General features: G+C 35.7%; 1 protein-coding gene across 5 annotated transcripts in view; it reads left to right on the forward strand.

The window, feature by feature from the left end:
- Positions 1 to 24,431, forward strand: part of SLF1 (SMC5-SMC6 complex localization factor 1) — an 80,981-nt gene extending 56,550 nt beyond the window's left edge. For all 5 annotated transcript variants that reach the window (XM_015065339.3, XM_053223369.1, XM_053223565.1 and 2 more), the window contains 6 exons: positions 16,091 to 16,236; positions 17,219 to 17,382; positions 18,085 to 18,218; positions 20,133 to 20,225; positions 20,615 to 20,797; positions 23,421 to 24,431. In XM_015065339.3, the coding sequence (XP_014920825.1) occupies positions 16,091 to 16,236; positions 17,219 to 17,382; positions 18,085 to 18,218; positions 20,133 to 20,225; positions 20,615 to 20,797; positions 23,421 to 23,902 (1,202 nt within the window). In that variant the 3' untranslated portion in view covers positions 23,903 to 24,431. The remainder of the gene's footprint in view (positions 1 to 16,090; positions 16,237 to 17,218; positions 17,383 to 18,084; positions 18,219 to 20,132; positions 20,226 to 20,614; positions 20,798 to 23,420) is intronic.
- Positions 24,432 to 26,356: the final 1,925 nt, after the last annotated feature.

The raw sequence follows: 26,356 nt of genomic DNA on the forward strand, positions 1-26,356 counted from the left end.
TGCTATATGAACAGTTCCCAGGTCTCTTCCTATGTAAATACTTAACAGTAGTAAGATGAAATTCACTGACTCAGAATACTTACTTTATAAAACCACTTGCATTAACTTGTTTATCTTATTAACTCACTATCACTGTTTAAAACTTTTGCCCCCATGTACCTGTTGCTATATGATTTTTCTTATTATAAAAAGCTGCTACTATTTTCAATTGAGTCTGGTGGTGTAGCAAATGAGCCTGGATGAAGCAAAAAGAAGTAATTCACATGTATAATTTTCTCACTCTTTCTCCTCCCCCAATCATCCATTCTAGTTTTAAATTTTCCTCTAAAATAACTCATTTTCACATGCCCACTTTATGAACGGTTCTACCTAACTCTTGGTCTCCAGAGTGGGGGAGCCTTCCAAAAGACCTGAGGGCACCATTCCTGAACTTCAAAGTCAGGTTAGGGAACTATGAATCTTGTCATTTCTTTCTTTCTCACTTGTATCCTAACTTCCTAAAATGAATGTATTTTAAAACAAGTGAGCTTTTGTGGCCCTCAAATATAAAAGATAATTTTTTATATACTGCAAAAATTTTAGACTGCCAAGTATTCTTTTTTGTTATACATGTGTTTCAGTACATCTAGGTTTTATGTAAAAGACAAAGTTCTTGAATATGCTTTAATATCACTTTAATACTTTGAAGAAAGATTCTAGAATAGGAATCCAGGACTAAAACTGGAGTTCAGGATTTATTCGATGATGCCCTCTGCAAACGGAGGTCTCTTTTATACTACTGAACTTAGAAGATTTTTGTCTCAAGCATTTTATCTTCTTTTCCTTTTTCTTTGAGCTGAGGGGTGAGTACTGTTACTTTTGTGGAGTAGCTAGCCTTTGTTGTTTGACTTTTTAACATTCCTTAGCTCAAATTCAATATTCCGCTAAAATCCTTTCTTATTTATTTCACTCCATTGCTACTGGGTAGTTCTTTTGTTGCTGTCGTTGATGTTCTTGTTGTTTTAGAAATAGCAAATTTCTGTCATTATTTGCTAGCATGAGAACTGAACATTTAGCTAAAAGGATTCCCCTGCTTGTATTCCATAATGAAACTTCTTTGAGTTGGGGGACCCAGGACAGGATTTGCAGTGGCTTTAGAGGCCATCAGTATAGTTAAATGTCTTGTTTCCAGTATGTGTTGGTTACCTTGAAGGTAATATAATTTGTCTCATAGTTTAGCCAAATGCAGAAAATATGAGCCTGTATTAATAGGGTTTCATTATATGTTCTAAGTCAGGTTCAATGCTTTCTTCACTCATATGCTGATTTGCACTGTACTTTAAAGCAAGGTATTGTTATCCACTGCTATTGCTTCCTTTCACATGACAAATTTAAACCCAACAAGTTTGAGCCTATGACTGACTTAAGCTAAAGCTAGATGTTAATGTTACCGTTACGATCTTTTTGACACACTGAGCAATTACTTTGCTTCCCCCTGATATGTTTGATCACTAGTATTTAAAACTCTAGTTGAGATTTAAACTATATCCATGTTTGAAAAGTAGGCTTAACCCTTTTTTTTTTTTTTTAAACTCTTCTCAAAACACACATAATTGGTCCTTTGGGCTTCTAATTCAGCTACAGGTGGGCAGTTTTAAAAAAGACATTTCTAAAATGGTTCAAATTAATATCTTCCTAAATTTTTGTTGTTAGTGTGACTTGATTTGTTACTATTGTCAAGAGACAGAAATCAAGTGAACAGTTCAAGAGAATAGTAAGTAGCTTTTCTATAGTTAATATACAAAACTAAAGTGTTTATTATGGACTTTAATAGCATAATAACTTTTATCCCTACAAGTGGACCAGGTGTTTTAATAATGTCCTTTTTGTAAGTATGTCAGTATTTTGATGAAGAACGATTTCTTTATCTCTGGATACTCCTTTTTTTAAAATTTCTTCGCATTTTTCATCAGGTGCTTTTTGCTTTTCCTAAGTCACTAGTAAAGATGTTATAGTTTGTTACATAACATTTAATTGAAGATAATGGTCCATCTTTCTCATGGCCAACTGTACATTTTTGTTTTTCTTAGTGCAAAAATACAAATCATATTATGATGCTACTCAGATTCAAATCTATTAATTTCAGTTTAGTAAAACCGTTGTTCGTTTTTGTTCTGTAGAAGATTAAGGTAGAAGATATTTCAGTAGATAAGTAAAATCCTTTCTTCTTTCCTTCAGATCTCATGTCCGTTAACCCACATTGATGTCCTTCTCTTTTATTTCTAAACACTTTGAACAGAAAGAGTTTTCTTATATCCCTTTCTATATTTTAAGATCAGGTGATCTGAAATTATTTTTCTATGCTTATTGAAATTTCTAGTATATTGGCTTAAACCAGGGGTTGGCAAACTTTTTTTGTGTATGATATCACATAGTAAGCATTGTTGGCTCTACAGGCTCGTAGTCTATCCCAGCTCCTCAGCTCTGCAGTTGTACGAAGAGCAGCCATACACAGAACATAAATGGACATGGTGATGTTTCAGTAAAACTTTATTTATAAAAATAGCAAGATATTGTTTCTTAACTTCTAACTTAAACTTATTTTTTCTCCTACTTTTAGTGGGAAGAAAACATGTCATCAAAATGTACTATAATATTTTTTACATCGTTAGAGAAATTTAGTAAAACTCCCTTTACCCTTCGCAGACTACTTCATTATTTTTTCCTGATAAATAATGTTTCCAAACTCTTTTATTTTTTAATTCCTCTCCATTTTTCAGACCTCTTTCATAAACATGTTTTCATAATTTTACTAATTATCTCATCAGAATGTTTCTATTCACTTTATTTATTCAACATATTTTTATTGCTACTCTACTAAGCACCGAAATAAATACTGTGTCTAGTGAAGGGGTGGGTAACAAAACGTGGCCCTTGATTTTTTGGAGTTTTTGGTGAGAGAAACAGACTATAATTAGATTAATGTAAATATATCGTTTAAAAATGCTGAGTGCTTCAAACAAGAAAAACTAGGTGTTGAGATGGGTGAACTTATACTTCATATCAGGTAATCGTGTAAAACAGAACCTGAAGGAAAAGTAGGAGTTGGGCAGACAGGGAAACATGTTTCCATTAGAAGACACAACATTTACCAAAACTGAGATAGGAAGAAGCAGGGCCTGTTTGAAATCTTAAGGTAGCTAGCTGATGGCAAGATGCAAGAAGAGTAGCCAGAATAAAGGCAAAGAAATTGTAAGAGAGTTTGCAGAGGAACTCCTAAGCCATGTTGATGAGTTAGAAGCTCTTTTAGCGGTGCCTGAGTCACTCAGTCAGTTAAGCATCTGACTTTGGCTCAGGTCATGATCTCACGTTTTGTGGGTTGGAGCCCCCAGTTGGGCTCTATGCTGACAGCTCAGAGCCTGGAGCCTGCCTCAGATTCTGTGTCCGCCTCTCTCTCTCTGCCCCTCCCCTGCTTGCACTCTGTCTCTCTCTGAAAAATAAACAAATGTTTAAAAAAAAAAAGTTTTTTTTAACAAGGGAGTGGCATGACTTGATAAACACTTTTTAAAAAGCCTATCAAATGCTCTTTCTGGGTGAATAACTTCAATTGGATCATCTCCTTTGAACAATACAGTGCAAGTTATTTCTACTTTGTTTTTGCCTCTGCTTAGAGGTGATATGTTAAGAGATCAGTTGGTTGTAATAAACACTGTGATGATAGGCCTTTTTTTTAATGTATAACTAGAGATTTAATATTCAAAAGAATTCTTTCAGAATAGAAAATTTTTGCAAATCATATATCAGATAACGGGTTAATATTCAAAGTATATAAAGAGCTAACAAAACTTGAGAGCAGACAGTCTGTTAAAAATTGGGCGGAAGAACTAAATTTGTCCAAAGAGGAATCAAAATGCCTAACAGGCACATGAAAAGATGCTCAGTGGCACTAATCATCAAGGAGGTACAAATCAAAATGACAGTGAGATATCACCTCACACCAGTTGGAATGGCTATCATCAAGAAGACAAGACAGTGGTTCACATGGATGTGTTAAAAAGGGAGCCTGTATACACTATTAATGGGAATGTAAAGTAGTCCGAATACTATGGAAAATAACATGGAAGTTCCTCAACAAATTGATCCACGGTGCAATTCAGCAGTACCACTTCTGGATACATACCCAGAGGAAATGAAAACAGGATTTGGATGAGGTTTATGCACACCCATGTTTGTCACAGCATTATTCACAATAGCCAAGATATGGAAAAACCCAAATGCCCATCGTTGGATGAATGGATACAAAAGATGTGGTATACATATACCATGGACTCTTATTCAGCCATGAGAAGGGAGGATATTCTTCTATTCACAACAACATGGATGGACCTTGAGCACGTTACACTAAATGAGAGAGACAAGTACTGTATGAAGTCACTTACATGTGGAATCTTAAAAAGTCAAACCTGCAAAAAACAAAAAGCAAACCCAGTAAAATTGATGTGACATACATTGGGTTCTGGAATCAAACGGTCAAGAAAGAGTTCTTGGGATGTCTTTGGTGCAAAAGCACAGTGACAGGAATCATGGGCAGAAAAAGCTACACTGGGATTGTGAGGAGTGACTGATGATACACTATTAAGTTGGGAGGGGCTTAGGGATAGTGTAAGTCTCTAAGGAATTTGGAAGCAAGGTTTTTGGGACCTTGAGGGGCTAGCTGCTGTTTAAGAATAAGGTCATTTACTAATCTCTAGTAAAACCGTAGTCATGAGACTCTTCAGATGTGTATCAGGGGGCCATATGTTTGGAGGATAATTGCTAACCTATAGCTTGGGATGGGGGGCAGGGGGGTTGGCAGGGAGTAGAGATAAAGGAAGTTTTCAAAGGGATTTTCGTATGTTAAAGAAAACTTACAGGATCCTGGAGGTTGGGCTAACATCATAATGTCAGGCTAAGGTTGCCTTTTGCATCTAGCAAAGTACTAACAGTGAGGCATTTGAGTTCATGTAGGAAGGTCCCTCTGCCTGTCTTAAGTACTTGTCAGTGGGCTGCAAAGGAAATTTAATATTTTTTTCTTCTACGCTTCTTTTGCCTTTGTTTTCCATATCACAGTGGTGGTTACTATAGGATGGGGAGTGAGGGGATAAAGTTGATTGTGTTTAAGGCTACAAACTTGAAGCGAGTAGTAAATAAGCCATAGAGATCTATCTAATGTACAATATGATGAACACAGATAATAATATTGTAGTATAATGATGTTATATAATAAATGCTACTTCAGTGGCAATCACGTTACAGTATATAAAAGTTTCAAAGTGACAGGCTGTACACCTTAAGTTTATAAAATGTCATATGGCAAGTTGATTAAAATCGTTTGATGATCATTCTTACTGCTTGCACAGTTTCAGTATTTACAGTGCAGTAGGTTGTAAGTAGTCAGTTGTAACAAAAGGTTGTAAATAACTCCTTTCTCATTTCCAGTTCTTATAATTGTATCTCAGTGGAGGCTATTTTGGAGAGGTTTATTTGAATTGAGCAGTCTCCTGTATGTGTGGGGCTAGGTGGATCTACTTAACATCTGACTGGAGCCCTTTGCCTATATGGCAGTGTGTGCCTCAAGGCAGGAAGTTTAGGTCTTTAGGCAAGGCAGAATTTCTAGGTTAGCCTGGACACTGTTTATATTTGGGGCTGGATCATTCTTTGTTGTTGGAGACTGTCCTATGAACTGTGAATTGTAGGGCTTTCAGTAGTAGCTGTGTCCTTTGGCCACTGAATGCCAGTAGCACTTCCCACACTAGTTATGACAACCAAACATTGCCAAATGTTCCCTGGAGGAATTCCCCACCCACTTAGTTCATTCTTTCTCCCTCTTCACCCTGCTATGCCCCCCTCCTGCAGTCAAAATTCAGACAATCAAGAACTGCAGGAATACCAGCCCTGAGCCTTTTGTTAAGGCATTTGAGCAGGATAGGACTCTTGTTGGGTGTCTGGAGTCTTTTCAGCCCAAAGGAACTCAGCCCCTGTGTACAGAGGTCAAGTTTTATACTTCATATTGATATTTAGTTTGTCATTCTGTTCAATTTTTAAAATGCATTTTAACCTGTTTATGTTTATTTTGCTGATTTTATTGACTTTTTCCAGAGTTTGTAGTAAGGGAGAACAGAATATGCCACCCCAAAATGTGCCACCTTGGCATGTGGGTTATTTTGAGCTAAAGACAGTTGAGGACCAACAGACTTTAGGAAGAGTTTTATCTCCCCCTTAACTGCCTAAAATAATTTAAGTAACTTTCTTCCTAGACTAGGCCTTCTATACAAAGAGTATGGGCCAGATGTGGTAAGCTGGGGCTAACTTGGCAGGGTCTGTTTGTTCTGATTCCTGTATGTGTCCCATTGTCTCTGCATAGTATGACAGACATTTTGTTACCATACATTTGCTTTTCCCAATTGCCTCAATTGCCAAGTGTCTTTGAACCTCTCCTGTCTGTGTGTGGCTCCTGCATGAAAGGAATTAAATTTGTTTTTCTTCTGTTAGTCTTATGTCAATTTAATTAAGACACCAGCCAAAAGAACCTAGAAGGGTGGAGGAAAAAATTTTCCTCCCCTACAAGTGGCCACAGAGAGAGAGTAGTTTTAGTGTCTGGATGGTGGACATTCTGTGGCTGCTGCAGCTGAGAGATCCTGGGACCATTTTCAGAAAGCCACAGAAGGTAAGAATTCTTATCATGTCAGTTTCCCAGATCTCTGCCTGCAGCGTCCAGTGGAAGCAAGAATAGTGAGAGTCCTCTTTTTCCTTTTATAAATTTAGATTAGCAGGAGGAAATATTTGTGAAACTAGTTCCTTGCATATAGGGACTCTGGGAAAGGTGTGTAATTAGTACTCTTGGTTTTGTTTACTTTTTTTTTTATTTAAGTAATCTCTGCATTCAACATGGGTCTTGAACTCATGATCCCAAGATCAAGAGTTGAATGCTCTTCCAGTTGACCAGCCAGGCACCCCAAGTTCTCTTGGTTTTTATTGGTCATTTTCCTCTCAAAGATGGTCACTGTTTTTCTTTGTCTCTCTGTTGTGTTATTTGTCATAAGGAGGAAAATTGTAGGGTGTAACAAACACAAGCCTTATAAACCTGCTATTTGAGCCACTGACCTCACAGACTAGTGAGTTCACGGTTCTCTGACTCTTATCAAATTGGCATTTGTTTAGACAAGCTTTGTTGTGCGTTAACATGCATATAAGGTGAAGATTTTTGGAAGCCAAAGCTGCAAGATTGGTGGGCACGGGTCAAGCACTTAAAAGCTATTAGAGTGCTCACTACCTAACTCAGTGACCCCATGTTAGGGTAAGTTGGTCCTAGAATAGGTTAGATTGGCACTAGGTCACCCATCATCCTCAAGATAATTTCTGTGCAGTGAGGTTCTTTGATTTAAAATAACTCAAAATTTCCAACTGAGCAACATGTCCCTATTAAGTATTACTCTGGCTCTGAGAGCCCCGAGGCTCAGTTAGTGTACATATAAGAAAAACTGGATGAGGTTTTACTTTTCTCTCGTTCTGTATCTTGAGAACTTGGCTTTGTGACCAGTGAGAATATTTTCTATCCTCTCTGCCAGGTGCAGGGTGCACATACCAGCATGCATCTTGGTGGCCACTCAAATAGACTGGAGTTCCAAGACATGAAATCATAAGCAGCACTCTCTTTCTCTGAGTGTGCAGTCTATGAGGGGAGTTTGTTATGAGAGGTCCCACTCAGTCCATAAGGGGTTTTAGCCGTCTCAACCTGTGTCATTTTGTCAGTGCTAGAAAAGTCCCATTCCAGTAGCGCCTGCCTGGTGTCATAGATTAGCATGTGTGTGACTGGAGATGTCTCACATTCTCCTTGGAAACCTGAGACAGTGTTATCATACCATTTTTACTGTAACAACTTTTGTAGACTCTTTGAGTGAACTTCTTGAATCATAGGGGCTGCCTCTTCTGTACCCACTTGAGGAATGTCTCTTGTGTCCATGGTAAAAATTGATTCAGAGCATAGAAAGTTGCTTCCGGGTTTTTCCACAAAAAGGCTTATTAGTTTGAGTTGCTATTAAGATTAATACACAATCGTTCTTGTCAATGGCCAGACAGTAGATACTTTATAATACAAAAATACATAATTGATTATATTTAAAAGGAAAAATTTTAGAGAGATGTCATCTTAAACAGTTGGTGCCTTTGGAATGACCAGATTTAAAAAGAGGACCTAAAGGGGGCACCTGGGTGGCTCAGAAGGTTAAGCATCTGACTCATGGTTTTGGCTCAGGTCATGATCTCACAGTTTTGTGAGTTCGAGCCCTGCATCAGGCTCTGAGCTGACAGCACGGAGCCTGCTTCAGATTCTCTCTCTCCCTCTTTCTCTCTCTGCCCCTCTCCCTCCCCCACTCTCACTGCCTCTGTCTCTCTCAAATAAAATAAAACTGAAAAAAGAGTTTAAAAAAAAGGACCCAAAGGAATATAATCAGTAGCCTTAGGGACTCCTTTACAAGGTTAAATAACAGAAATTAGAACAAAAATTATAGTACACATCCAGTGTAAATTCTCTGTCTTAAATTCCAGTCCCATCTCCTCAGCAAATTCCCTAACTCCCTGAATTCCCCTGCCTTCCCTAGAAAATTCCGTATACACCCCGCTGCCTGTATAAATTTTACTTTCTCTAAAAGATTTGCCTGGAGCTTTTCAGTTTGTACTTCAGACGCGAGTGTATAGGTTTCTAGTTTAAATGCTGAAGGCTGGGAAGTAAATTTAAACAGAAGCACCTGTGACAGGCAGTAGGCCTCACTTTACTATTTCATACAGTTCCTCCTACTTCCCAGGGCTTTGTAATCAGGCCCTGCCAGCTTTGGGCCTTCCTATGCAGTGTCCCTAGAGGATATATCCTGGAACCCCCACTGCGAAGAATTCATGACCCATGAACAGGAGCAGATCTTTCACATTATAAAGCCCTCTTACCTCCACTTTCAGAAGACATACCAAATTTAGAGAGCAGAAACATTAATGGCCATTCACAACACTACTAACAGAGACCTTGATTAGCTGCAAAAGAGTGTTCTCCCCACCCATGGTGTCGCTGTAGTTAACTGACAAGCCAGATGGCTCCCTGAGGAAAAATCTGCCTCCCATAGGAAACTGGTGACCACAAAGTATCTCTTAGATCCTCCAACAGATGATCAGCTGAAGGCCTGAAGGCTGGTGTTTGGGATCTGATAGAAGCAGTAGTAGAGGCTTTTTCCCCTAAGGTGAATTGGTCCAAGGTTGAATTGTACAGTCTGAAAGAAGGCCTTTGTGTTTTAAAATGCTTAATAGAAACTTTACAGAGGCATATTGCACTAAACCCTGAAGTTATAGATAAGGGAATCTTTTGGTTTCTATCTTAGTCGGAAATCCTTTCCGTGATGCAAGCCTTTATCTTACAGATCTTTGCAAAACCAGAAATGAAGCCCTGGAAACAATTACCATCCCTCAAGTCTCCCTTATAAATCCGTGTAGATACTGTAAAAGATTGGGACATTGAAAATAGAATTGTCCCTCACTTAAAAAGAAGGCAAAATTTAGATAGTAATTACCCCACATCTCTGATAATAGGCAAATGTATCCCAAAAGCTGAATCTTGGAGAAAACTATGGATACTTTGTGCTTTTGTGATGTGAATTTTCTACCCCCAGATCCTATAAGACCTAAGAGCCATTCTTTGAAATGCAAACTTTAGGAAAAAGTTTTTTATCAAGAAGGAGGGAAAAAGGAGCTTGGTGGAAATAAAGCGAATAAAAAATCTTAAGTGTCATCTCCATAAATATTGAAAAGCTTTAGCCATCTGAGGAGGTGATTTAACTTATTTCAACTGTCAAAACAAAATTTGGATCCAACTGCTCTTTTAAAAACCAGTAAGGTTTGCATTATCATACCCATCTCATGGCTAAAATTTTAAAACAGCTATATTGTGTGTGGTAGATGTATTATTCTACCTCTGGATAGTGTTGCTAATACCAGTTTTTAAAAGAATTCTACTTAATTGGCTCAAAAACAAACAAGTGCTTATATGGATTAAGTAATCTTAAAATTCTGAGAAATACATAAGACCTAACACAAATGCCTTTTAGGTCCACATAATTTGGAAAAGCAGTTAGTATTAAAGCTAGTTTAAGTTCATTGGTTTAGTTACAATAGACATGTCTTTAAAATTATCAGCACTGAATATAATGCAGACATACAACTTACTGTACCTGAGTTTATTAGTGAAATAAGTTCATGTTATCTCTGTTAAAAAATTTGTCAGCAAGAAAAATAGGTTGGGATGGCTGACTTTGTCTATCTCATGACATTTTCATGGGTAATCCGAACATAATTGTTGGGAGCAAGTGATTTAGGTAGATGTAAGTGAGATGAGAATTGTTAGGTGAATTTTTTCCACAGTAATTATGTTTTATGGTATGTGTACTTAAAAAGCTTTCCAAATCTCTTTGGTAACTTCTTAAATCCTTAGAGTTTTGTTTGTAAAGTCAAGTTACATTATAAAAATTAATTTCTTTTTAAAAAATGTTTTTTTTAATGTTTATTTTTGAGAAGGAGAAATCGAGCACAAGTGGGGGAGAGGCAGAGAGAGAGAGAGACAGAGACACAGAATCTGAAGCAGACTATAGGCTCTGTGCGGACAGCTCACAGCCCCTGATGTGGGGCTCAAACTCACAAACCGTGAGATCATGACCTGAGCCGAAGTCGGATGCCCAACGGACTGAGCCACCCAGGTGCCCCCCTTTTTTTTTAAATTTTTTAAAGTCTATTTATTTTGAGAGAGAGCGTGCAGGCAGGGTAGGGACAAGAGGGGGGGGGGAGAGAGAATCTCAAGCAGGCTCCGCAGTGTCAGTGAAGATGTGGGCCTCGAACCCACAAACTGGGATACCATGACCTGAGCCGAAATCAAGAGTTGAATGCCACCCCAACACCCTGGTAGAAATTCATTTCTAAATAAGATGGAAATACTAGATCATTTCTAAATAAGATAAAATACTACAACATTAATTACTGTATAAAGTTTTATCCTCTTTTGGATTCACAGAGGAACTAAAGATATTTGGTGTGTTAGTAAACTTGTCTTTTGTCACTTTGGCAAATTTACTGTGAGGAACAATATATTTCTAGAAATGATTGAATGTGTTCAAAATTTCTTGGTAATGCTACAATTGTCTACTTCTTAGTTTTTACTAGAAATTAACATTTCTAAGGGTTAAGAATTTTCTTTAATATATGTAATTAAGACTACTGGAAATAATAGGGGTGATAACTACATGCAAGGAGCAAGTCGAGTTTCTGACTAAGAGAAGGTATGAGGTATGGAGATGTGTTTTTGGTAAGAGAGAAACAAGTAATTTTTTCCTAATTGTTTCAGAATGGGAAGGAGAGAGAATTTTACCTTCGAGGTCAAGTTGGCTAAAGTTAAATGAATTTATTATGAGGGTTTTACAAAATAACCTTTGAGGTCAATAATGTACTTACATTTAAGTACAGCTGAAAGTATTCTTTCATCTGCTAAAAGGACAAAGTTTTCTTGGACCATCCGATTTTCTTTCAATAATGTGAAAGGTTTTTATTCACCTTTTAAATAATCTGCCTAGGAAACAACAATTCTGTGTATTATCAAAATAATTTCCTCTGTTGTCTTAACAAGTTTTTGATTACTTAAGAAAACAGAGTGTTCTCTATTGCCAAGGTGTTTTTTGTGTTTTTTTTTTTTTTCTGGCTACTTGAATTTCTATATTTGAGTGCAAAATCTTTGTCACTTTGGTTAAATTATCTCACAGTGGCTTATGATACTGTTTGACCAAGCGTTCTAAAATCTTTTTTTTTTTTTAATGTTTATTTTTGAGAGACAAAGAGAGACAGAGCACAAACAGGGGAAAGGCAGAGAAAGAGGGAGACACAGAATCCGAAGCAGGCTCCAGGCTCTGAGCTGTCAGCACAGGGCCCAATGCAGGGCTTGAACTCACAGACCGCAAGATTGTGACCTAAGCCAAAGTCAGATGCCCAACCAAAGGAGTCACCCAGTCTCCCCTAAAATCTTTTGATACTCTAACAAACTTCTCAAAATCGAATTCTAAAGCCATTTGTGACTTCGAAGTAAATTTGCAATTTTGCAAAGGATCCCCGGAGTATTGCAAAAGATATGTTCTTTCTCCTTGTCAAATGTGCATTTCTGAACAAATTAGGTTTATTTGATAAGTCACATGGGAAACACTGTCAAATGAGAAGTAATACTTAAGCCTTCTTTATGTTGTTTTTCTATAGTTGTATGTAAGTGTTCCAAAAATAATATAAAATTCCCAGAAATGTGATATGTGCTGGTATAATGTTGTCACTTGTAATTCTGGTCTTCATTTTTTTTTTTTTTACTTTTTTAACATTCATTTATTTTTGAGAGAGAGAGAGAGAGAGAGAGAGAGAACGAGCGGGGGAGGGGCAGAGAGAGAGGGAGACACAAATCTGAAGCAGGCTTCAGGCTCCGAGCTGTCAGCACAGAGCCTTGATGTGGGGCACGAACCCATGACCATGAGATCATGACCTGAGCCAAAGTCAGACACCCAACTGACTGAGCCACCCAGGCACCCCATTCTAGTCTTTACCTTAAGATGTGTGCCAGAGAGATAACCAAATAACCAGGGCCATTTTTAAGTTTGTTATTTACAAAGAGTTACTGTTCTGCTCTGTTGCATTGTGAATATGTTTCATCCTCAGATTCATGGAAAGGACTCTGACAAATACTGTAGTATATTGTTTCTCATAATTTTAAGATCATACCATTTAATTGGGTAAGGATTTGCAGAACTCTGATGGAGATACATCATTTCCTAAAACTGCAAACATAAGATCCTGATCAATAAGCATTAATTTTATGGGACTGAATGGACTAATGAGGATGACTATAATTTTTATAACTTTTTGTTTGAAACATTACTGTTTTTTAATGTTATGTTTTTCCACTTTTAAGGAAACTTTATAACAAACTGGTAAAGTATACTTTTGTAAGCAAAGACAAAACCTTAACCTTTTCTCCCTACCTGATCTCTCTGGAACTCAGAAACTTCTTAGTATTCTTATTTTCATGGCAGTACAGTTATTTGCATAAGTTCAATAAGAATCGGTTCTCCTTGTAACGAGACACAATTGGATACATTGGTTATGTTGCCAAAGTTTTGGCTGGAATGTCATATTTGAGAATGTGCATAGAATCGCATTATGACCAGACAGCTTTAAGGAACTAAAGCAGACTTCATGAAGCCATTAAATCCCCTTGGAAAAACAGCCTGGTACCTTGCTTTCAGGATTCCCAGCAGCCTTACCAGCTAAACAAGGTCACTTCCTAGCAGGCTCAGAAACCTTGGGATATTTTGGAAAAGAGGAATTTATCCATGTCTATAGGTATAGCAGGCAAAGTCTTATAGCAGGAACTTTGCTTGGCTTCCTAGCCTCAAGAGTCTTTTGAAAGTTGAATCAGAGTCATGCCTGGCTGGCTCAGTAAAAGGAACATGAACTCTTGATCTTGGGGTCATGAGTTCAAGCCTCATATTGGGTGTTAAGATTACTAAAAAAAAGAAAAGAAAATTAACTTTTTAAATCATAAAAAATAAAAGGTCAATCTGAGATTCCTTACGAAAAGTTCCAGCAGATTTAAAAGAGCCTGTATGGTCAATATCTATTCTTGCTGCACTTATGTAAATAATCAGCCACGTTTACTAGACTTCATTTGCAAATGAATTTGTCTCATTGTGGTTATATTTGATAAAATGAGGGTGACTGTAGAAAGAAAAATTGTTTCCATAATACACTTTTATGGATATCAGATCCTGTTTCTGTTAATTGCCTTTGAGGTCCTGTTTTATACCTGTAAACTGGACTAGATGCTGAATTCTTCTAGTTCCCTCCAATATTTGGCTATAATTCTCCAAACTGGCATTTCTAAGTTTTTTTCCCACCTTTCTGACTTGGAATTATTGAGAACTGAAATATCCCTTTTCCGGAAGCTGTGCAAGCAAAAGCCGGATAGCTTGATATAAACTTTATAGAAATTACCACAGCAGCTTCTGCATGGACAGTCTTCATACCTAATGCTGTATGGCCACTCAGAAAACTCACCAGAGACATTCACACTGCAAACGAGGAAAATCTGTCAGATTGCCACTGCCTGCACTTGTTCAGTCTGAAGGTGTTTTGAGCCAGACATCTAGAAATCTTGACTGGCTGCCTTCAAAACTTAGAGATTTAGATTATAGTCTGTCCCAGCCATTAACTTTTGCTTCCATAGAAATAACCTTAGTAAATTCCGGATTGTACAATGTAAGCCTAACTTTGGGAGCACACCTGTATTACTACCTCCTGAAATGAGACACAACTCTTTTCATTGAACTGACCAGTTCTCAGGGCTAAGAGACTGGTTCAGTGAGATGGAGCAATCTATCAACTCAGCTTCTAGAATGCTAAACTTCTTGGGAAGTTTCAAAGGCTGGACTGAAGGGGAGAAAAATATGCCACCCGAGAATGTTTCACTTTGGCAGGTGGATTATTTTGCACTAAAAATAATCAAGTATCCAAAGACTCGAGGGGCGCGTAGGTGGCTCAGTTTGTTAATTATCTGGCTCTTGATTTCAGCTCAGGTCATGATCTTGCATTCATGGGTTCGAGCCCTGCATAGGACTTCACATTGACAGTATGGAACCTGTTTGAGGTTCTCTCTCTTCCCCCCTCTTTCTGCCCCTCCCACACGTGTGCTCTCTCTCAAAATGGATAGAGGGTTTGGTCCTGAAAGAGAAATATCAGCAGAGGTAACTATAAAGAGTATAAGCTAGGAGTGGTGAGCTAGGGCAAGTTTAGCAAAGCCTATTTGTTCAGATTCCTCTCTGTGTCCCATTGTCTCTGTATAGCATGTCAAATATTTGTTTACCAAACATTTGCTTTTCCCATCTTCTGTAAATTGTCTTCCTTCCCTGTGACCCCTACCTCCATTCTCCTTAACTAGGATGGCATGTAAACCTTAATTACCTGTCTTTGAACCTCTCATGTATATGAGGCTCCCATATGAAAGGAATTAAATTTGTTTTCCCTATGTTAATCTTTCTTATGTCAATTTAATTAATAGACCCGCCAAAAGAACCTAGAAGGGTAAAGAAAAAAAGTTTTCTCCCCTACAGGAGTGAATCTGCCATATTGTATAATATCACAACTTTTTTGTCCTGTTTTAATTTTAGCTCTTTTAGCATCGTGTTGATTGGTCTGGTTTATTCTTTATATTCCATTCTGTTACTTATACAGAAAGTATCAATGGAGAATTCATAGCATCGAATAGATTATTTTATGTGGCAAATAGTCCTTTATTACTTTCAGTTCTTGTGTATATTTATGCATTTCCATGTTATTGGAAAACTTGAGGTTTTTGGTGGAAAAGATTTGAGGCTCTTGGTGTTTCATTTTGGTTTTGTCACTTAAAATTATAGCCCCCTCCCCTACTTCCTATATAGTAGATGGGTACAGACTTCTAAGGATGTCCTCATACATTCTCTTGTCTTACATTTTCCTTTCCTTTACATTTACTCCTCCTCCGCAGTGATAGGATTCATGGATGTTGTCAGGGGAAAGGGCCTAATTTCTTTCTTCCTGTCATCTCAAATTAAATAATATATGTGTCCATTAAAAAACCAAGTACTGGTTCGCCAAAGACAACCCTATTGTGTGAAGATATCTTTACATTAGTTGGAAAATATAGTGATAAAATCCTATACCTATCTATTCATATATCATCTCTCTGTTCATGTGTGTGTGTATCTAATTTCAAAACTTTTATTTAAAATAATAAAAATTAATGATTGTTTCAAATGTGAGAACATGCACCATAAAAAAAATAAAATTTCTAATTTCTTGAAAGACAAGTATCATCTTAGGAGTATCGTCTGTTTTTTGTGCTTTAAAATCATATGGATGAATCTTACTGGTGTAGGAGTCATCATTTCAATGAATGACACCCATGCAGAAATACTCTGTAGAAAGAAGTTTTATAGGGTGTAGCAATAACTATTTTTATTTCTCTTGCTTTGTACAGACTTTTCTTCACAGGAATTAGAGATTTTCATTTGCTCCTTTTCCTCCTCCTGGCTTCAAATGTTTGTTGCAGAGGCAGTCTTTAAAAAGTTGTGTTCACAGAGTTCCATCAGCATTTCTTCTGAGCCACTCTCTCTCCAAAAAATGGTAAGCACCAGTCTGTTCTAGTTGTTCTAATTGCCAAAAGAGGACTTCATAAATTCAACTTTAAAATGTTTTTGTTATTTCTAATAATTGGGCAGAGCTTATTAACTCTAAATCTTACAAATTTATATAAATCTATATAACCTTTCAATTCTGTGTAAGAGTGGGTATTTTCTACCTTGAAAATGAAGTGATTAGTGAATAGAAATTTTAATTACGTATTTGAGAGTAATTAAGGATTGATAACAGAAAAATAATACAAAAATCGTTGTTTCCTTGCCATAGCACATAAAATAATAATTTCGGAAAGATGTAGATCCAAAAAAATTTTATGTAGTATTTAATGATACTTAAAAAGCAAAATGTGTCATTGATGCCACAAGTTATTCCTCTTTATCATACACACACACACATACATAAGCTGCGTTTGATTCAAGGTTTTCCAGTTTTATCTTGTCTGTCTTTAAGATCTACTGTCTTCGGTTTCTTCAACAAATGAGAAACATGCTTGTTTATTGATCAAATTGGGCAAATACTGTTTTGCAGCAATCCTTGTCTTCACTGACTTTTGCTCTTCTTATTCTACTTATTCCAGACTTGTTTCATGTCGAAGGAAGGCATTACCAAAGTGGAAATGACAAAATACTGGTTGTACATAAACCATAAATATTTAAAATATGCAAATGAACTATAACAAGTTGAACATTAGGCTAATCAGAAGAACTTTGCTAAATGAGCATCAAAAGTGAATTTGAAAAAATAGTTACTTTCAAGAAGATGTTTTTCTTTTTACGTATGTCATATTAATGACATGGAACTAGCGGCTTTCTTAATATCTTGGCATGTTCAAATGAGACAGGGTAGCAACCATAGTGATTAAAACAAGAAAATATAAACTAATGGTGAAATGAATCCGATAATTTATTTTTAATGCTTTTCCAGGTCTTTGTAGTTGAGAAAGCATTATAATATTATTTTGCAACAGGTATATTCCTATTTGCCAGCTTTGGGGAAGGCTGGTGTGCATGGGGCTGGAAAGATACAGATATCAAAGAAGATAGGACAGCGGCCTTGCCTTGAATCTCAGAGAGCCTTGTTAATGCTGAATGGTGCGAAACAGAAACAAGTGGAAGGGCTGCCAGAATTACCGTAAGTGATGGTCATGTATCAACCTTTTTTTTTTTTTTAAAGTACGGCCCTTTTTTGGACACATGACGTCTTAAACTTAATACTTACCTGTGATGTTGTCTGAAGAGCAAGTGCTTCCCAAAAGAAATAAAACTGTTTTTCAAATTCTTTTACACCATTTTTGCCTGTGATTTAAATTACTACTTGTATATATAATATGATAAAGATAGGATTTCAGAATCTATAGTCATGTAGGATACTCTGAATTGTTAACAGTAGCTTTCCCCAAGTGAGATACCTCTTCTAAAAGTTTACTGTATAAAATTCAGAAAACCTTAAAATGTTTTTAGAAAGAATAGGATCAGAATATGAAAATAAGAATGGGGAACAAGGGCCTGCATTTGGATCTTAGCGCTTGGCTTTTTTTCTCTCTGCCAAATGTAGTTTACTTGGCCTCTTCCTCTACGTGACAGTCCACATTCATAAATTTTTCAGTGGGCAGTTGGGGGTACCATGTTATTAAAATAAGAATTAATGCATGAAAACTTATTTCTGTACATGTGAAATAAATATTGAAAAAAATAAGCAGTAAAGACGTGAATGAATAAGGGTGGGGGGGTTAAATGAACAGGGGGCTGGATTTTTGAAAGTACTCAGTATGTAATGTACACTGCCATACCTTGGTGAAAAACCAGCTTTCATTTTTTTTTTCTTTATTTTCAGAGAGCTGAACCTTGCTAAATGTTCCTCATCGTTAAAAAGATTGAAAAAGAAGTCAGAAGGAGAATTATCATGTTCCAAGGAGAATTGCCCCTCTTTAGTTACAAAGATGAATTTTCACAAAACTAATCTAAAAGGTATTCCAAGTATCTAATTTATGCTAGGAACTTCTCATGGTTGTAGTCAGTATTTGCAAGTTTCACACACTGGCCCTGATGAATACTTGAACTTGACTAGGTCCAGAAAATACCTTCTTAGCATATTATTTTTTTGAACTGTCATTTATGCAAAGAAAGTGATTGTTTAATACTCAGTATAATAGAATATTCCTCCCTTTCTTTTTTCCCCCTGCCTCTCCAGATATTAACTCATATTGAGCTCATTCCAAATTTGCCCGCCTTACTTTTCTATTCCACCTCAACCTGTGCAGCTTGGGATTAGACTCTTTTGATTTGAAAGTATAATTCAGTCTTCATCTCTCTCAGTCCTAGACATTTTGTGAACAAAGAATGGGGAGTAGTCTATGTTACATAGCTGTGTTAAGCATATGGACTCTTTTCTCCCAGGCATTGAGCCCAGACTATGAAATGTGTTTGGCTTTTGGTTCTGACTATACTGGAACCTAAGTACCTAAAGGATGGAGTTACAAGAATAGTGCTGTAATAGTTCACTTCGGCACCTCTTTCACTTAGTGACCTCTTAACTAAAATAGAAGACTCTTCCAAGAGTCTGTACCTGGCCAAAGAAAATTGCGCAGTCTCTTGATACAGAGCTGTATTGTGCTTTTAATACACAAATTTTCATTAGGACACCAATGTGAACAGTAACAGTGAAGCTCTTTTAATCCTTCAACATGAATAAAAGTTCATAATTGCATTTCATGTATTTAAAATAGCTGCCCATTTAGCTCAAAATGTGAAAAATGTATTAAAGGAGAACTCCAATATTAACTGCACAAACAGTGTCCTTTTTCTTTGTTTATTGTGTCAGAAAGTAAAATGAATATGAATGACTTTAAGCTGAACAGCAGAGGGAACTGGGAGGGAGGAAAAGAACTGAGAAATAATAGAGGAAAAAAAACTTCAAAAGCTTTTCAGTGCATGTAAAAGAGATGTTTTGGTAGAAGTTACAGAGATAATCTATAAAATTGAATACTAAAAATATGCTATTTAGTATCTTATATCAAGAAAGAGTTTGATTATTTCATTTGTTTTCTAGACAGTCGCTTATTATAAGTTGTTTTAATTCCAGTTACATCAAATTATCACTACGTCTTATTAGTCTTGGTTACAACAGAGATGGATATGGACACTTTTAGCCAGCAGGCATTAATTGCATCCCTCCTAGAAAAAACTTTACCATTTCATTTGTCACTCTGTTTCAGCTTTAAATGGTACTAGGATTTTTTTTTCGTGTGTGTGTGTGTGTGTGTGTGTGTGTGTGTGTGTGTGTGTGTGTGTTTATATTAAGATTCCCCCATTTCTCCTTCTCTGTGCTGCTGTAGCCAAGCCAGACAGCCTATTGAGAAGCAGCAAACCATCTGTTAATGGATTTGAAGTTCTGAATTATACTTGAGTGTGTAGAGGCACTCGTGCTTAGCCAGAAACATTCATTTGAATTAAGCTATAAATGCTGTATAAAAAAGAGCCATACATTTAACGTAGGTTCATGAATAAATTTAAGAGAGGGCAATTGCACTCTAAACTTTTATTGCTGCAAAACCCAGTATTTTTGGTGTTCTCTGATCATTTGGAGCTTTTATAGCGGGATTGAAGCTTTAAACCTTGAACTAGGGGGAGACAATGCCTGTATTAAACCTTTTGCAGTAGAATTTCATTGCTGAATTGCTGATAGAACAGAAGCTCTATGGATTGGTGGGTATCCCTCCCCCTTCTTTTTCTTAATGCGAGAAATGTTTAAACCAGTCAAAAGGAAAACTCAATAAATAATTTTCTGGCATGTGGCCAGATCTCCTAGTTCATGCCCTTTGATTATTTTCTTTAGTTTATATCTTGTCTTCTCTGGAATAATCTATTAATTTTTTATGGCAGGAGAAACAGCCCTCCATAGAGCTTGCATAAATAACCAAGTGGAGAAATTGATTCTTCTTCTCTCTTTGCCAGGAATAGACATCAATGTTAAAGGTAAGTTTTCCATTTTTGTGGTCTGATCCAGTGTCTTAATATTTGTGGTATTAAATGGTTTTATGTCAACATTAAGAAAAATCATTTAAGTTTCTTTACCTAACATATCTTTAAAATATTACCAGTTACAAAACCAAGAAATTAGTGATTAATAGTGCAGAAACATTTTTTGTCCATATTTTGATAAGATCTCAAAATCCATATTTTAAAACTGTTTTATTTTCTTACAGTTAGAAATATGACTATGTGTTAGACATTTTTATCAAAGCATGCTATTTCTATATGAAGCATCTAGAAAGTCACACTGATAAAGGAAGCAGAATATCAGTACTTCACTACCAAAAGTCCTACTTTTGCTGTTCTAAAACTTGCCTTGATTTCTAATTTAGACAATGCTGGCTGGACGCCTTTGCATGAAGCCTGTAACTATGGCAACACAGTGTGTGTCCAGGAAATTTTGCAACGTTGTCCAGAGGTAGATCTGCTCACTCAAGTGGACGGGGTGACTCCTTTGCATGATGCACTGTCAAACGGACATGTAGAAATTGGCAAGCTGCTACTACAGCATGGGGGTGAGTGCATTTATGCTAAACGGGTTTTGATAAATTATCCAGTTTTTTGATGAATCCCTTAAAGGTAGACAGCATTTTATGTTTAAGATCTGTAAGGCAAGATGCCTTTATTTCATATTAGTGAAAAAGATAAAAAATCTCCTAGAACATAAGCACCTTTTATTTAATAGGGGTGCATTTTCATAATCCATAAATATTTATTTATTTTTATTAATTATAAAGCCTATTAGGTTTGTATATGAGGGTGTATTTTCAATTGAATGTGTTGATTTTAAATATTAATCCTTTTACTTAAATTGTGTAATGTCTTTGTGAACCAGCCATTTCTGAAAGCTTATTAATAAAAGAATGTAAATGTTCCATTGTGATTACTTGGATTTTTCATTCTTGTTTCATTTCTTGTATGTAGCTGCTAACGCGATTAATCTTTTTTTTAATCTTTTTTTTAATGAGTCATTTCTTTACAGACTATAAAAAAAGATAACCTAGAATATCTTTTCTTCATTCATATTTTGCAGTCACTTAAGTTACAGTAGGAAGCTTTTTTTCAAATGATGTAACTGTTGTGCAGGGGTTTTGTGATGGAGATAACTTGAGCTTAATACTCATCTGCTTTTTCTAATTTTTGATTTCTGCATTTCAGATAGCACCTCCAACCCCCTCTTAAGTGAAGTTCTTCTTATATCTGAACTGAATAGTATACACTGTAGGTTAAATTTCACAGATAACTGATTTGTGTTTTACAAGAGAAACAAAGGAAAAGTGATGACTAGCTTGTAATGCAGAAATAAAAATTTGTGTTAAATTTCCTGTGACTTTTATTTGTGCTAACTTTAAAATTATTTTCTCTTATAATTAAAGCTGTTTCATTTTGCATTAAAGTAAAAAGCATGTTTTCTTTAGGTGTCTTTCACCCCCTTCCCTCCCCCCCCCCAATATATACCCATAAGTGAATGGTTGTATAGCTTGGTAGCTTAAGCAATTTGGTTATTTATAGTCTTCTCCTGCCCCCTAAAGGCCTTAGTGTGTCTGTTTTAGTGACACCATTTCATAATCAATATGTGTTTCAGTTCTTCCACTTTTTATTACTATTACATGTTTACTAAACTATAATGTTCTGTCTCCTAAGTGCTTTATTTTTCTACTCAATCACGTATGTGACATTCGAAGCCAGTATTTGGCCTTGCTTCAAATGATCTAAGCGATCGTAGAGCCATTATTGTATTAAGTCCAGCTCTTTGGAAGAGAATGGGATTATACTGACCAAAGTGAATTTTTCCATGGCTCTTGGTGAAGAATAGTAAATGTATGAGTTTATTGTCATAAGAGAGGAAATCTACTTGTAGGTGAATTTACCACAGCCCTTTGACAGTCACACACTTGCACTTACCTTTCCCGTAGTCATAGTCTGACTTTGGATCTGTCAGATGGTTTAACACCATCATTATAGTAACTACATTAACTCTTCATTATGAGTTACCCAGTGTTGAGAGAAGTAATTTCAAGAGTTTACTTACATCTCTAAAGCCTTTTTTTACTTTTGGCATCTTGGGTCTATAATTTTCTTGTATTTTTTTTTTTAAGAGGGAATCACTTGGTGCAGTTTTTTGAAATAAAACATAATGACGAGACCTACCTAATTTTGATATAGAATTCTCTTTTTTCCATGAAATCAATCACATATTCTCATTGGCTGATCTTTTATATTAAATACATTTTATATCTAGACCACTACATGTGTTTCATCAGTTTCATCATTAGGAATTTTGGCAGCTTTAATCTATTCTCTGACAACATATTCTTCTGTTGTATGTAGGATCTTCTGATCATGTCTTCTAGTACTAAAACCTTTCTATCCCATATAAAATTTTTATGGCAGAACGCATAAATAATTATAGGACTTGACAGAGGGGGGTTACAGAGTACTCAGTGCTATGTAACCAAATACGGAGTCATTTTTCTTTTGCCCTTCCCATATTATCCTTTACTACCCAGGGGATAAACTCTTGAGTGCTTGCTAAGTAGATATAGATAGGTTTAGCTAGGACCGAAAGATGAAATCTGATTTTGACCCAGAGAAGTTAACATTTAGTTTTTTGTGAATCAGTTTTTGTACTAAAAATTGAACATAAGCAGGAATAAGTGAAAAGTGTGATCTGTGGCTATGCAAGGTTTTGTAGTCTTTAATGCAGTCACCTATTAGCCATGGAAGGGGACAGTACTTTTTTTTCTTGGTAAAATTACGATACCTTTAAGACTCTTACACAAAATTGAAGATGAATATATTTTGTTAATATCTTCTGGGAACACTGAAATTTTTAGGTGAAGATGACAATTGATGACGTTTTACACGCTTCTTTTAAATTTGTAGTTAAATCTATTGTTTATTGAACTAAGGCTTCTGTTTTTAGGCAAACCTAATTAGGCATTGCCGGAAAGTCTGAGTTTTTTTAATGTACCTTTATTAGGCATTCAGTTCATATAGCCAGTTAATTTTGTCAACATGAATTAGGACAAATTTGGATTGTAAACAGAGACCTGGATGCTTTTAAAAAATAGAGAAAACAACTGTTAAGCTGCCAAAATAAAAATGTTTTAACATTGTATGTTTTCTTTTTCCCAGGCCCGGTGCTTTTACAGCAGAGGAACTCTAAGGGAGAATTGCCCTTGGATTACGTGCTATCATCTCAAATCAAGGAGGAACTATTTGCCATTACAAAAATAGAAGATACAGTGGAGAACTTTCATGCACAAACAGAGAAACATTTTTACCACCAGCAACTTGAATTTGGTTCATTTTTACTTAGTAGGATGTTGCTAAATTTTTGTTCAATTTTTGATTTATCTTCGGAGTTCCTTTTAGCTTTCAAAGGGTTAACTCATCTAAATGAGCTGCTTGTGGCTTGTAAGAATTATAAGGAAGCCACCAGTGCTCACACCGACTGGTTATTGGATCTTTATGCTAGAAATATAAAGACATTGCAGACGCTCCCAAATATTCTTAAGGAACTGCCTGAGAATGTAAAAGTGTGCCCCGGAGTGCACACTGAGGCCTTATTGGTGACACTGGAAATGATGTGTCGTTCAGTCACAGAGTTTTCGTGATGATGACAAAAACAATGAGTCCACTTTCCGAACGTAGTTAGCTTGCTTTGTCATTTCTCATGGACGTTATAGCTTATTAACAAATAATAATTTTATTTATTTATTGACAGAATTTGCAGCTTTGCTGAATTTCAAAAGCACTTAATGAGCTGCTGCAAAACTCTAAATGTAAGCCCCTGACTTTTTCCATGTTGTAGAATTTGACTCAGAAGTAAAAAGAGTTTCATTTGGTGTACACTGTTTTCATTAATCTTTATTATTTCTTGTTCTGAAAATATTTATTTATATTGTACATGTAAAACATTTTAATTTAAATATTTTTTCAAATCAAAATGTAACATCCTCTGTTCGAGGGATTTGAGGTTTAGAATCATGACAAGGATATTCATGCATATGTGTACCTATAAGCATGTAGCTACCTGTTTTCTTCTCTGTAGGCTGTTGAGCTAAAATTACTCAGTTTAGTTTTGTTGTAAAATAAACATTTCTAAAATTTACAATAATAATATTCTCTTGGTTTTTAAATGCAGTGAATGTGCCAAGTTTGACAGTTTAATCCCTTGATCTACCTTATTTTAGCAGTTCATGTACAGTTTATTTCTACTCCATGTAATCACTATTCTGTAAGTGAAAACATACTGCTACGAACTAAGTTTTACCAAATATCAAGATTATAAGTGGTAACTAAGTAATAGATTTGAGATTATCTAAAATCTTAATGTGTAGTATGAATTTATGTTTCAATTTGCAGTTTTTTTTCTAACAGCAATTTATGGTAAGACTGAAAGAAAGGGTGTGGATAATAACCACTTTTGAAATTGGAGTTGCTTTACTTGTGGGAATAAGTTACACTGTGGTACAGCTGAAAAAGAAACATTAAAACTTCCATTTAGCTTTTTTTTGGTAACTAAAGTGATGATCTCACAGCAATTAATCTACTAAAGAAGCAAACTTTAGTTTTATCTCGGAAATCTTTTAGTAAGATACAAATTCTGAGTGTTTTATTACTGGGTTTATAATCTAAACTGAAAACTGCTACATTTCAGCTGCTATATCAGCTCTGAATAAAAATCAAGGTTTCTTTTTCTATATTTTTAAATCAGTAATTTTTTACACGTACTGTAAGAAATATTAGTTGTTTCTAGTTAGCCTTCAGATGTGAAATAAAAGCCTCATTAATATTTACTTAATCTGCCAGAGTATCAGAGAAAACATGACGCAGCAGAGACTGAGGAACATTAAAATACTCAGAAAGATCTAGTAAAATGTTTCCCAACATGATGAATAAGGACATTTTTATTCCAGAGAATAGCCACTTTACTTCAGTTGTGAAGGCATTGTGGAATAATTGCTTGGTCAACTAATATAAACTTAAATACATAGTTTTGAGATCTAACAGGCATAGTTACAAATCCCTATTTAATATCTTACTAGCTAAATTATAAGGCAAGTTCCTTTCTGAGCTTTTGTTTTCTTACCTATCAAATGGAAATAACACCAGGTATTATCTCTGTCATGATAGAATTGTTAGCCTATCACCTTATATGCCTCTTAATAAATGTTGCTTCTTTTCTAACTCTTACCTTCTCTTTTTAGCTACAATGAATCACTTAAGATAGTAATTGCTTAAATAGGTGATAATTCTAAGTTAATAAAATAATCAGTGCTATGAGTTAGGGTTTTGCACGGCTTAGAAAAAGTAGTTTTCTAAATTAAATGATCTTAAGAAATATCATTTAGTTGCAATGAGAAGTAATTTTTCATAACTGTTTATCTGCCCACTTTTGCAAGTCATGATAATGTGAAATATTAAACACTAAAATGCTATTGAGGTCTCTGCCCTTAATCAGGTATCATTGTAGTTTTGCACTGACTCAGAAGTACAACTTGGCAAACAGATTACTATGTTCTTTGTCCTAGTTAACAATATCGATATATGTATATGAATTTGAACAAATGTATGTGAATTTAAGCCTTCAATGAGAAACTTGATTTCTAATATTCCTTATGTTTTATTTTAGAAAACAATAATTGCTTCAGATTGATCTTAGAGGTAGATGAAATAGAAATATTAATAAATAAAATTCATAGTCTTTTCGAGTCCTGGCTTTTAGTTGTAAATGTTTCAGAGTTCCAACAGCTGAAGGCAAGGCTGAGTTATGCTATTCTTTCTCATACATTGCTAGATTTAATATCGTAGTTCACTAGATTTGTTTTTAAAAAATCCTATCAAGGCCCTCATTACAAGTGTAAATAAATCCTGGAATAAGATATCTGAGCTGTTAAGATGCGCCCTTCCCCATATGTAATCCCTACAAATATTTGGAATATAAAAGGTTTTAGAATGTTTACTGGTAGCTTCTTAGGAAGGGTCTCTTTGAAGTTAAAATTTTCTAGCTTGTTAGTTATTAATTTCCCTATGCAGAATAAAGTGGTCCACGTTTATACATTTTC

The sequence above is a fragment of the Acinonyx jubatus genome, chromosome A1 (assembly GCF_027475565.1).
Source record: "Acinonyx jubatus isolate Ajub_Pintada_27869175 chromosome A1, VMU_Ajub_asm_v1.0, whole genome shotgun sequence".
Classification (NCBI taxonomy): Eukaryota; Metazoa; Chordata; class Mammalia; order Carnivora; family Felidae; genus Acinonyx; species Acinonyx jubatus.